The sequence below is a fragment of the Typopeltis vanoorti genome, chromosome 3, assembly GCF_054136105.1.
Source record: "Typopeltis vanoorti isolate ZY-2024b chromosome 3, IOZ_Tvanoo_1.0, whole genome shotgun sequence".
Taxonomy (NCBI): domain Eukaryota; kingdom Metazoa; phylum Arthropoda; class Arachnida; order Uropygi; family Thelyphonidae; genus Typopeltis; species Typopeltis vanoorti.
The window spans coordinates 171,676,721-171,691,205 of record NC_143551.1 but is presented as its reverse complement, the minus strand read 5'-3'; the positions used below and the strand labels follow the sequence as shown (position 1 = coordinate 171,691,205).

The window sequence follows — 14,485 nt, the reverse complement described above, 5'->3', positions numbered from 1 at the left end:
TCTCATTAATGAAAGAAAGACTGAAGGTTCCAAATAATAAGGACGAAAGACTATCTGGCATGACTACCTACAAGATGACAAAAGTCAACAGCAGCTTTCCACCCACTGTGGGCTCCTTATCTACTAAACAGCTACTGTTATTCATTCAAAAAGTATGTTGTTCTCTTTATAATTAACAAAAGCCTTCAAAGATTCAACAAAAATCCCTGAACTCATATCACAGGTCCAGGACTTACATTCAACATTGCAAGTCAAAAAGAACAAAGCAGAGATCAGCAGGTGTGAGCACATATATTTCTTAATTAGTGGAATGGATACTTAATATCTGGACTATTTCTAAAGGAATGCACCTCATGATTTTGTAAACCTGGAATTCATAATGCCTCTAGGCATTTTGTTCCTAAATGCAAGAGAATGTATTGATGCCCTATGTAATAAGCTAGTCCTTGAAAGGATGCAGCAGCATCATGTTAATGTAATATTTCTACAGGAAATAAATATCCACTTAGGATCCAAATGGTAGCAAAGTGGACAGACTATTATCTTTCAAGGACTTGATAGCTGCCCTTTCAGAGTAAGAAATGTTGTCAGGTGGAGGTCTAGCTTTATTTATAGAGAAAATTGCTTCCATACGGAGGAGGTTAGCTTCTTTGTTTGGTAATAAATCTTCACATATTAAAAACCCTGCAGATTTTGTTTCTAAAATCAATGACATCAAACTTAAAAAAACAGATTTCATGGCCAGTTTTGATATTGTTTCTCTCTATACTAATGTACCTGCTCAAGAAGTCCTCGATCTTCTCAAGAACAAATTATCAAAAAAACTCTTTGCTCTTCTCTCCCATTGCATAAAGTCAGGATACTTCAAATATGATAATAAGATCTACTTACAAAACTCAGTTCTGGCTATGAGCAGCCCACTCTCTCCGATTCTCGCGGATATATTTCTCAACGATTTCAAAGAAAAAGCTATTAACTCCTTTCACTTTAAACCAAAAGTCTGATACCGCTATATTGATGATATTTTCCTCTGGGAAGACGGTGTCAATAACCTCTATTTATTTTGAGACCACCTAAACAAGTGCCATGAAAAAATCTCTTTCACCTTCGAACTGGAATCAGATGACTGCCTTCCCTTTTTAGACCTCAAACTTACCAGATGTGCTGAAAGCATTAAAATCTCAATTTTTAGAAAGCCTACTCATACTGATAGATACCTTCATGCTTCCTCTCATCACTATCCCCCACAAAAATGTGGTATTATTACCACCTTAGCTCTCCTTTTTCTTAAAAAAACTTTTATTAACAATGGTTTTTCTCCAAAGAAAATTGATAAATTTCTTTCCCCCAGGCACTCTACTACTTCTGAAGATCCCTCTTCCCCAAGAGCCTTCATCTCTTTGCCTTACATCAGCTCTATTTCACCAAAACTGGCCAAGATTTTCAAGAAATTTAACTTCAAAACTTGCTTCACTATGCTTCCAAAACTTCGTTCATTACTTAGCAAACATAAACAGAAACATCTTCCTACTCAGTTTCCAGGAGTGTACAAGATTTTATGTGATTGTGGAAAGCCATACTATGGACAGACTGCTAAATCCATCCTTCTACATTTGGATGAACACCGCAGAGATATCTCCTATAACAGGACTAGAGCTAGCGCTCTCTCTCTAGCCACGTTCTCTTTTCAGCTAACTCAGACAAAGGTCGCCAACACATTGTAAACTGGACTCAAACTTCTAACATCCATGTGTGCTACGATGAACTCGAAAGAAAGATTGTTGAATCCAGGGAAATTTCTCTAGCTTCCTCTCATATCAACAACAGCCTGAGTTACAATCTCTTTGATGCACACGTTGCTTCTGTTCAGTATTGGCGCACTCGCGACAGCACGTAGTATACGTTTGTTTGGAACTCATACTCGCATTTGTTTTTCAAACACGCTACTGTCTTTTTATACTTGTTCTGTTATTACAATTTTAAGTCTCTGTAATTTTTTATATACTTCTTTGATTGTGATACCTGAGGATGTTGATCTATTCAACGAAACTACTAAACTAGTAGTATCTTTTTAAATATATCTTGTCATCTTTTTATCTCTCGGTAACAGTCATTAAAGCTTTTTCATAATATTCCAACCGAGTAAAAATGAATTCTCATAATATATATATATATATATATATATATATATATATATATACATACATACATATACATACATACATACATACATACATACATATACACAGGCTAAACTGTACTGAACACCATACTGGAGGAAATTATAAACAACAATGAACTGATTGAGGTCTTTCAGCACCAATACCCAGAAAAAAGGTCTACAACTGGAGTTGGGTCTCTCTCTATTAGGCACAACTGGAGAGATATTATTTCCAAATATACACTGTTCCTCTAATCAGAAATATGTCTCATTTATATCACTTATTACATATCTGAACCAGGAAATACTTACTAATCTTCAACATCTTTCTGCAAAATGCAGAAAGAAAGAAAAAAAAAAAAACAGATCCCATGAAAACATGGTGGCTACTGGAAATCACAATTCAAAAGGTTCACACAAATTTACAACCATCAGAAAAGTCAGCAGAGGCACATGAGCATTAGACAACTTGAATAATAGCTCCACCTCCCTAAAGAAAGCTCTGCATGAAATTAGCTCTTCAAGCAACACAAGTGCAAAGGTTCAATCATAGTGCACAAATATACACCTATTGGATGCCCCTGAAAAGTAGTTCTTCACCCTCCAAAAAAAAAAAAAAAAAAAAAAAAAAAAAAAAAAAAAAAAAAAAGAAAGAAAGAAAGAAAGAAAGACAGAGGAAAAAATAAAATAAAAGAGGTGCAACTTACATCTCAGCCATCAGGCTACATAACAGCAGTATTAGAGGAAAGCCAAATAAAATCACCCTGACAATAGTGAAATACTACAAAACAACATACACCTTGATATATTGCATCTCTGCTGATGCAATATATGAAATCCTCAGTGGATTAAATAAAATCTTCACAGCACAAAGCAGCCTGGAAAAAACTCTCACCTTGAAAGAACTAAAAAGACCATGCCAATCTCTACCAAAACCAAAGAACAAATTCCCAAGCCTAGACGGATTTACATCCGAGTTCTTCCAAGTCTTCTGGGATCATCACGGACCACTCTTCTTTGAAAAGCTGCAAGAAGCTTACTTAAACAAGCTTCCGTAACTAGTGAGATTAGATACCTAGAAATCAGGTATCTAATCTCACTAATTAAGAGGCTGCAAAATTAATTCGAAAATTAATAAAATAAGAACCTAAAAGACTTCATTCTACAAATCTAAGTTATTTATAATAAGGATATTTTATACCTATTTTAATTCCATAGTCACATTAAGACTTTTGACCTCTTAAGATTTCTGCCTGATACACTAATAAAAGGTCAATATATGGACTAGTGGGCTGAGTTCATGTTTTTTAAGCAGTACTAACCAACGCAATGCTTTGGTTTGCATTTGGTGTAATTAAATGTCCAATGTCATATTATATTGGTGGGATTATGCTAGAAGAAACTGATCAAGATTTTAATAGACAGGAAGTTTAAGTTCAAAGACCATATAGCAAAGATTGCAAATACAGCACAGAGGATAACTGCAATACTAAAACAAATCTTGACATGTAAAGATAAGGAAAACATTTTGTTACTTTACAAGGCTTTGATAAGACCTCACTTGGACTACTGTGCACAGGTCTGGTTCCCTGGTTTTTGTGATGATTCTGATAAAGTGAATAAAGTGCAAAGGAGAGTGTTACAAATGATATTGGGATTGTGGAATACAGATTATGAAGACCAATTAAAAAATTATAGATTGCAAACACTAGCAACAGGAGAAAGAGAGGGAAATATGATTGAGACTTACAAACTTCTGAAAGGGTCATACATGATATTACTATTATTATTATTATTTGACACCTCCAGGGAGGGTACATACTCTACAACTCTGTCTCCACCACCTATAACTAACTGCAACAACATTAACACCATCTACCGCCCACCACTAGTATTTCTACAATCACAAACATCCATGCCCACGGTGGGATTCGAACCCGCAGCCTTTTGGCTGGAGGGTGGATATGCTAACCACTTGGCCAGCCAGGCCGGCTATCAGTAGATGAAATTTTTCATTTTATAGAGTGGAGAGAGGAGGAGAGGACAACCATCATAGAAGTTGAAATGAATGCCATCAAGAAAGAGGTGAAGGCTTTTTTCTCTCATATAGTCTAGTGGTGCATGATTGGAATGGATTACCTTTAGAGGTGGGGGAGTGCAGCTACCATGAATGAGTCAAGAAAAGATATGACATCTAATGTTTAGGGATATGTGACCTCCCTCCCAATGAATCCATGACTCCCTGGAATTCTCTCTCATAATAATAATAATAAATATTTTTATTTTGTAATAGAAAGTAGTAGTAATAGAGAGAATACAAAGTATTGCAATTACCTTCAACAGCAGATGTATTTTCTTGGTGATCAACAATTGCTGGAGCACTCTCCTCATTTTCAGGAACAGGTTTCAGGGGAGTAGATGGTTTATCTGCTATCTCTTGAATCTCAGAAACACTACAAATATTATTATAAATTTACAAAAGGAAATTTAAAATATATTCCATTACACCAGTATAAAACATTTATATAGATTTTTTAAAATGTGTCATATGATTCTATGGAAATGTTTTCAAAATCAGTTCTGGATATAAGAAAATGAAGTAATACTTGATATTATTATCACAGATCAACCTCATAACAAGCCACATTATAATATTGATCACAGGAATAGTTTTTGTTACACTGGATACTTTGCAATAGTGAATTTATTTTAACATAACATTGTATCAATGAGCTTCTGATAAAAGTTTTCAGTAGTTTCTGAAATTGAGTAAGAATGTAATAATAGTGTTTCCTACAGGGAAAGATGACAGTGATAATAAATAACATTATTTTGTGCCAGAAATGCACCATAGTTGGAATACAGGATTACAAACTATGGAATAGTACTGAGGTTTGATGACATAAGGTTGAGATAAATGAGGTGAGACATTTAGAAGGATATTTATTGTTTTAGCAGGATATTTAGTAGGACAGGGTTAGAAAATAAGTTGAATAATGATGACTGTGAAAGGTTTGCCAAATGATATGCAAATACCATTTGGCAATAATCTTAGGAAAGTTTAGTTATGGTAATTTAAACAGGAAAAAAAGAGGTGGCACATAAAAGCAAAGATAATGAATTTCTGTAATTATTATTATTAACATCTGACCTCCATGGTCATGTGTTAATAATAATGGTCAGATGTTAATAAAACACACTATCACACACAAAGCTCATCAAACATTCACAACACATTCAGGCAATGCATTCCACTCACCCACCACTCTCCATGCAAAGAACCTTCTCCTCACTCCTGCTCACACCCTCCTTATACAGTTTCCAGGGATGGCCCCTGATCTTGCAGTATTTTCTGTAGAACCTCTCCAGCATTGATCCTATAACAACTCCTTACCAACTTGTAGGTCTCTATCATATCCTCCCCTCTTCCTCCTGTCCACCAGACTTTGCAAGTTGCATCTTCTCAATCTTTCCTCATACTCGACATTCCAGAGGTTAGAAACTACCTTAGTCAGTCACCTCTGGACCCTTTCCAACATCTCTTCATCCTTCTGAAAACCAGGATACCAAATATGGGTACAATAGTCCATGTGTGGCCTAATCAAAGCCTTATTACAATGGAACAAGAAACTCCCTACTTCTACAAGTCAGTGTCCTCTGTATCATTCCCAGAAGCTTTTGTGTTGTCTTCCCAGTTTTGGCTATATGTCCCCTAAATTTCAGATCCTTATCCACTATCATCCCCAGATCTCTTATTTCCTCAACTTCTGACAATATATCCTCACCAAGCATAAATTCTGCATCCCATTTTTGTTTTCCAAATTTTAAAACCTTACATTTTGCAACATTAAACTCACATCCCCATTCCAGTGCTGCCCAATCACTCAATTTATTCAAGCCTTATAAGTACATATCTATTCTTTCCTTACAGAAATCTTCATATGGCTAGCCAGAACCTAGGTAATAAGGGAAGTGTAAAATCCCACTCACAATCACATTCTGTGAATGATATGATGAGATCTAAAACTCTCAATATTCGTATGTCCTCCTTTACATGGTGCTTGAGATGGTTGTCTATCAAGAACTCGAAAAATTCATTTTCCTAAATGCTATTTCTTCACTCCAGTCTATACTATAATAACTAAAGTCACCCATAATAATCACCCTTCCCTTGTTCAATAACCCTTGCTTATAAATTTCTTTATCATCTCCTTCCGCATTCCCTGGTCTATAGCAACATCCAAGTAAATATCTCTTTATATCAGCCTCCACCTCACACCATACTGATTCACAACCAATGAGTTGAGATGTGAGATGTAAATAGTAGAGCTGCTACTATTGAGATCTTACATCTTCACTTTGTGTGGATATATTTCACCTGCTATCATCAACTGCACTTCCCTCCATTCTTGTCCTTTCTATCCTCACAGAAACATCATACCCTTACAATTATATTCCTGTCAGGATATTATCCATCCATGTCTCACTTTCAGGGTGAATAGATTCAATCAAGGAAAGAATTTCATCTCCCTTATTTCTTATGCTCTGGGCATTTGTAAGTAAACACCAAATCACTTTTGGGTCTCTGACTAGTCTTGCACTTGCCACTTGTATGCTGTGATTGTCCTACACCTAAATATTCCCAGTTGCCTTTATCGCAACTTTCCCTATCTATCTCTTCAGACACAACCACATCCCATATATTATTAAAGAAAATGAGTTTCTTGAGTTTTTTAAAGATAACTACCTCAGACAGTATGTAACAGAGGGCACACAAGGATTAAGAGTCTTGGATTTGGTCATCTCATCAGAGGATGTAACCCAGGTAATCACCTCATGGTCACTTGAAAGTGACCATGAGGTGATTACCTGTGTGGTTGCCAGCAGTGCAAGGACACCTGTGAAAAAAGGGTATATGTGGAACTACAAGGCAGGGGGGGGGGGTGATTATGAAAAGCTCAGGAGACAGCTTGCGAGTGTAGCATGGAATGAGGAGTTATCTGGAAAAGAGATCGATGCAGCTTGGGGGATTTTCAAAAACTATTTAGTAGATGCAATGTCTAAATGTATTCCAAGGGTGAGAAGGTTAAATAAGGTGGCAGTGAGATGGATGAATAAAGAGATTAAGCATATGATACAGAGAAATAGGGCATTGTGGAGGCAGCATAAGAGAAGTGGAAGTAACCAATTTCATGAGGTCTACAAAGACCAGGCAAGGAGGGTGACTTGGTTGGTGAGAGTAGCTAAAGAGAGGTATGAACAGCAGTTAGCTAATGAAGCCAAAAAGAATCCTAGAGAGTTCTTTCCATATGTCAGCAAAAGAAAGAATGATTATGGAAGGATGACATTGATTGGAGAAAATGGTATAAAGACAGCTGTTGCAGAATGTGTGGTGGAGATAATTAATGAGCAGTTCATAAAGATCTTTCAATCTTGTGAATGTGACTTCATGGAGAGATTGAGAGCAGTTGATGATGGGAGGAGACACTGACTGTAAGAGAACAAGAGGTGTTTGGGGAGTTGAGTAAGCTAGATGTAAATAAGGCTGTGGGACTTGATAATATATCACTGCATATGATGAGACCTCAAAAAAGGTCGAAACAGGTCTGGGTAGTGACCTTCTCTCATAATGTTGAACAGTAATACAGCTCCTAGGAGTTAAGTTCACATTATGGGTAAATATCAAGAATAGTGATAGGAGCTTGCTCCACCCTTTCTATGAGTTGCCTCAGCTTGCACTACCTTCAAGGGTCAAGTGCTGCATTATCCAGGTATTTGCTTATGCTTGGAATCACCGAACTTTACATAGTTTCTATATTCGGCATGAAACTCTTTGAGTTTCTTATTTGGCTAAGAAACAATATGGGATATAATATCCCTTAGCTTAAATAAGCCTACATAATGTTCTAATCACAGGCGAAGCTGCAAGTGTCGATAAGGAGGTGGTCGGTCTCAAATTATCCAGAGATTTGAAGAAAATTGTATAAGAAGGAGGCTATTGTGACCAACAAATATTTAATGTCAATGAAACTGGCCTTTTTTTTTTGGAAGCCAATACCTTTCAAGACTTTTCTGGCTAAATCAGAGAAATCTCAGCCTGGTTATAAAGTTGCAAAGTCGAATGAAATTACTGCTAGCAATATGCGATCCATTTGGAAGCACATTATTCCACATTATGCAAATGATTTTAGAGGCTTTTCAAATGAATCTAAGTTAATTAAATCTCATTCTCAGAAACTGAGTGATTTTGACTTGCTAAATTCAGATGCACAGTGGGAAGATCCTGAAGAATATGAAGAAAATTGAATCACTGACAAGCCCAAAGAGATTTCACAGAAACAAATTTAAAATTCTCTAAGCATTGCTACTTAAAAGTTTCGTGCAACTGAAAATTTTAAGTAGCAATGCTTAGAGACTGGACCTTGTGAAGAGAGAAGCAGGAAAATTTGCAGAAGAGGCAATTATATGAAAAAAAGAAACAGATTGCCCGCCAGAATAATAGAGTTATATTTTGAATATGTTTTATTGTCTTTCAGCATCATAGTTTTCCTTTAACTAGGCCCTGAGACATACCCTAATTCTTTTATAAAAAAAAATCAAGGGTAAAAAAAGAAATTTGAGGAACGAATTACACTTTTTTCCAAATGTTATTATACTCGATTAATGCATTTTCGATTAATGTGCCTGTTTTAAAGAATGCATTAGGAGCATTAATCGAGGGATTTCTATAATTTAATGTATGGGATGACTATGTTACTGTAATTTATATTATTTCCATTTTAAGAATACTTTTGCAAAAATGTTGGAAGTTTATTTTTCATTTGATTAGACTATAATAAATTTAGTTAGCCTTTACCCAAGTGTAAGCAAAAAAAAAACCTTTGCAACTGAAGTATCTTCAGGACTGAGGCAACTCGTAGTAAAGATGGACCAAGCTCTCATCACTCCTTGTCTCAGTATCTCAGTGTCTCAGATGAGAGCTTGGTCCACCTTTACTACGAGTTGCCTCAGTCCTGAAGACACCTCAGGTGCAAAACTTTTTTTTGCTTACACTTGGGTAAAGGATTAAACTAAATTTATTATACTTTTGCAAAGAATTTACAGATTTTGCTCTCCACACTTTCAGGCAATGAATTCTACTAATCAATCACTTTCCATGCAAAGAACCTGCTTCTCATGCACCTGATAGATATCTCTAATCTAATATGTAAGCAGTCTGTTAAGGTATGACCTCCCTCCAAAAAAACCAATGGTGACTATCATAAAGAATACTACTGCCAATAGTGACCAATTATTGAATGCTAGTCCTTCTAACCTTCTCTCTCTCTCTCTCTCTCTCTCTCTCTCTCTCCATAACAACAACTCAGATACAAAAAATTTTCTACAATTTTTTGTATGGGATGTACTTAATGTCTTAGTCTTATCTCTTCTTCTTTGTGAATTGGAATCATTTTTATAATGGTTCACTCATTTGGGACTTACCCTGTTGCAAGACTCATGTTAAACTGGTGTATGCCAAAGCTACTGTTAATTCCCTATAGCATTCCTAAATGATATGTGATGATACATTGTGAAGTCATACTGCCTTATTATTATTATTATTCAGGCCTCCATGGAGTCAAAAGACTCATCATGGGAAGTCCTTCTTAAAGTCTGTCAAGACTCATGGATGGGAGATCCCCCACCCCCTAAGAAACACAAAGTCTATCATACCACTCCTTAAACTCATTGACCATTCTCACTCTCATCACTCCATCAGGCAATGCATTCCACGGTTCAACCACCCTCCATGCAAAGAAACCACTCCTTACCCTCTTGCTCACAGTTTCCTTTCGTAACTTCCAGGGATGGCCTCTTGTCATCACTCCTTCCCACTGTTCAACCAAGCAAAAGAACTCCCCAGTGTCAACCCTGTAACCACCTCTCAACAGTTTAAAAGTCTCCATCATATCACCTCTCCTTCTTCTATCCACCAAACTCTGCAGTCCACATTCCCTCAGCCGATCCTCATAACCAAAATTGTACAGTCATGAAACCATTTTTGTCATCTGTCTTTGTACCCTTTCCACAGTTAATTTACCCCCTTCAAATCCTGGGGACCAAATCTGAGAACAGTAGTCCAAGTGTGGTCTGATCAGAGACTTATACAACGGAATGATAACCCTTTTATCTCTGCAGGTCAGTGTCCTTCTCATAATTGCAGCAATCCTCTGTGTTACCTTCACCACCTTTGCAATATGTCCCCTAAATTTCAGGTTTCTATCAATCATCAACCCCAGATCTCTTGTCTCCCCTACTTCCTCCAGTATAACTCCTACGATAGAGTATGCAGCATCCCATCGATGTTTTCCAAACCTCAAGACCTTACATTTTGCTGAATTAAACTGAAACTCCCATTCATTTGCCCATCTATCTAGCTTATTTAAATCCTCTTGCAGGGCTACCACATCTGCACTATTACTAATAATCCTTCCCAACTTTGCATCATCCACAAACAACTGAATATCCCCTTGCAATCCACTGGCAATGTCATTGATATAAAGGTTAAACAATATAGGTCCTAGTACTGAGCCCTGTGGGATCCCACTTGTAACCCTCTGCCTCCTTGAAACTGCTCCACCATATACAACTCTCTGATAACTATCAGACAGCCAATCCTGAATCCAGTTGACTAATCTGACATCCAGACCCATGTGCTGCAACTTAAATATCAGCTTATCATGTGGCACCCTGTCAAATGCCTTCGCTAAGTCTAAGAAAATTGTAGTATATGCCTTTCCCTCATCTAATGTTCTTGTAACTTTATTATAAAAGGCTAGCATATTGCTAAAACAAGAGCACCCTTTCACAAATCCATGTTGACTCTCACAGATAACATTACCCTCAACTGTCCAATGCTGTATACAGTCCCTCACTACTTTCTCCAAGATCTTAACAACTACTGATGACACACAAACTGGCCTATAATTAAGACACTTCCAGTCTGTTACCACCCTTATGCAATGGCACTATCTTACCTTCCTTCCATTCCCTGGGAACTTTTCCTGCAGCCAGACTTTCATTGAAAAGCCAGGTTAAAGGCACTGTCAGTTCCCTATTAACATATTATTATTTTATTTCCTGATATACATCATTCCTTTCATCATATACCTTTAACCACCAATTTCTCATGATGTTGCCTTCACGAAAATAAAATACACTGATATGAGCCTAATGAGCTTTATACAACTGCTCAACTGCTCGTTGAATACTTCAACTATATCCTCTGCATCAGTTACCAATCAGCCAGTGTCATTAACTTGCATCATCCTCCAATAGTCACTATTCTTCTACTTTTGCCACATAATAAAAGAACTCACTAGACTTTTTCTTAGCTAATTTCTTTTTTGTACTACACTTCTGCTGTCTTTATTAACCAGGTCATAATCCTACATTGCTCTTTGTACTCATCATGCAACTGATTATTACCAACATTCATTTTATGTTGCTTCTACAGTGCCTGCTTCTTCCAGATTTCATGCTACAACATTTTATTCATCCATTTTACTCCTATCTTATTTAGCTTTTCACGTTAGAAATACACTCAGACATTGCTGTTGATAAATAGTTCTTGATCAATGCACAAGCAGTATCTGTCTCTTTCTCACTCAACTCCTCTTTCCACACTAGCTCCCAGTTGTCTTCTTAGCTTTTCATAATTACCAGACTTGTAATTTCGTATATATATCCCTTCTCGATAGTAGTTCTTACATGATTGGCTGCAACTCAGGTGATCACTTCATGGTCACTCTCACCAACCGAGGTAAGATTAGACACTCCATTCTCAATCACACCGTCTGATGATATAACCACATCTAAGCCTCTTAACACTTGTGTACCCTCAGTGTTACATATTGTCTAAGATTATTGTCCCTTAAGAACTCGAACAATTCATTATCCTTATTCCTTGATATCAACGTTAGCCAATAATGCCATAACTGAAATTACCTATAATGATCACCTTTCGTTTGCTCACCAAATCAAGTTGCCTATACATTTCTATGTCTCTACCATCCAATTCAATAGCCTATAGCAACACCCAATCAAATATCTCATTCTATCAACTTCCAATTCACACCATACAGCTTCAAAACCACTACCACTTCAACCTCCCCTTGTATATCAACTTTATTATTATTATTATTACCAAAGACCGCATGGAGCCAAAGACTCATCTAGGAGATCCTTTTATCAAACACACAGCGCATCATACCGTGCCCTAAATACACCCAAATTCTCTGCAGACACTACACCCCTAGGCAAGGCACTCCAATCATTCACAACTCTGCATGAAAAAAACCCGCTTCTCACTCCCTACTCACACCCTCTTACAGCCATCATGGATGACCCCTGGTCTCCCCCAATTTCCCACCATCCTCTGCAGAACCTCTCCAGCATTGATCTTATAACAACACCTTAATAACTTGTAGGTCTCCATCAAATCTTCCTTACTGATCCCGTCAAGTTGCATCTTCCTAATCCTTCCTCATTGTCAGTTTCCTCTGGACCTTCCCCAACATCCCCTCATCCTGCCAAAAGCCAGGTGACGAAATCTGGGCACAATAGTCCATGGGTGGCCTAATCAAAGCCTTATACAATGGAACAAGAATCTCCGTACTTCTACAAGTCAGTGTCCCTGCATCATTCCTAGAAGGCTTTGCGTTGTCTTCACAATTTTGGCTGTGTCCAATAAATTTCAGATCCTTATCCACTATCCCCCAGATCTCTTATTTCTTTCACCTCCAACAATATATCCTCACCAAGCATAAATTCTGCGACCCATCTTTGTTTTCCAAATTTTAAAACCTTACATTTTGCAACATTGAACTCACATCCCCAATTCCGTGCCCAATCACTCAATTTATTCAAGTCTCTTGTAAGGCCACAACATCTCTACTCTTCATGGTTCGTCCCAACTTTGCATCATCTGCAAACAACTGAATATCTCCATCCAAATCTTTGCCAATATCATTAATATACAAGTTAAATAGTAATGGCCCTAAAACAGACCCCTGAGGCACTCCACTAGTGACTTTCTTTTTCCTGGATATCGCTCCCCCATACACAACTTGTTGATACCTATCAGATAGCCAGTCTCCAATCCAATGCATCAATCTAATATCCAACCCCACTGCTCTAGTTTGACTGTCAACCCATCATGAGGTACTCTATCAAAAGCCTTTGCGAAATCCAAGTATATTACTGTCTATCCTTCTCCTCTGTCCAAGGAAGCAGTCACTTTATTGTAATAAGTAAGTAGATTACTAAACATGACCTCCCTTTAGCAAATCCATGCTGTCCATCAAAGATTATACCATTGTTGCCAACCCAACTCTGGATCCCAGTTCTCACAAGCTTCTCCAACAACTTAACTTCAACACCTGACACAAAGATAGGCCTATAGTTTGATGCTTGAGTTCAATCACCTCCTTTATGAAGTGGCACAATCTTGCCCTCCTTCCATTCCTTAGGGACTTGACCAAGTGCAAGACTCATATTAAAAAAATATGTCAAGGCAGGTGTCAACTCCCTGACACATTTCTTCAGAATACGTGGTAATATATTATCTAGTCCCACAGCGTTATTTACATCTAGTTTGCTCAACTCACCATACACCCCTTGCTCACTTACAGTCAGTCTCTCTTACCCATCATCAACTGCTCTCAACTCTTCATGAAGTCACATTCACAAGATTGAAAGACCTTTATGAATGGCTCATTAAGTATCTCCACCACACATTCTGCAACAGCTGTCTTTATACCATTTTCTCCAATCAATGTCATCCTTCCATAATCATTCTTTCTTTTGCTGGCCACATATTGAAAGAACTCCTTAGGATTCTTTTTTTGGTTTCATTAGCTAACTGCTGTTCATACCTCTCTTTAGCTACCCTCATCAACCAAGTCACCTGCCTTGTCTGGTCTTTGTAGTCCTCATGAAATTGGTTATTTCCACTTCTCTTTTGCCCTTTTTCTCTGTATCACATACTTAATCTCTTTATTCATCTATTTCACACCTATCTTATTTAACCTTATCACCCTTGGAATACATTTAGACATTGCATCTACTAGATAGTTTTTGAAAATTCCCCGAGCTGCATTGATCTCTTTTCCAGCTAACTCCTCATTCCATGCTACACCTGCAAGCTGTCTACTATTTTAAAACCTTAAATTTTACAACATTGAACTCACATTCTCATTCCCAATCACTCAATTTATTCAAGTCATTATGCAGACATAATTCACATACTATCATCAGTAGCACTTCCCCTCCCCCTCCCCTTCC

The 14,485-nt window shown here is 37.3% G+C and overlaps 1 protein-coding gene across 5 annotated transcripts in view; it reads right to left on the bottom strand.

Moving 5' to 3' along the window:
- The window catches only part of LOC150108743 (twitchin-like), a 2,666,638-nt gene that overhangs the window by 2,133,040 nt on the left and 519,113 nt on the right, over positions 1-14,485 (bottom strand). For all 5 annotated transcript variants that reach the window (XM_090390962.1, XM_090390961.1, XM_090390964.1 and 2 more), the window contains one exon: positions 4,496-4,614. In XM_090390962.1, the coding sequence (XP_090247088.1) occupies positions 4,496-4,614 (119 nt within the window). The remainder of the gene's footprint in view (positions 1-4,495; positions 4,615-14,485) is intronic.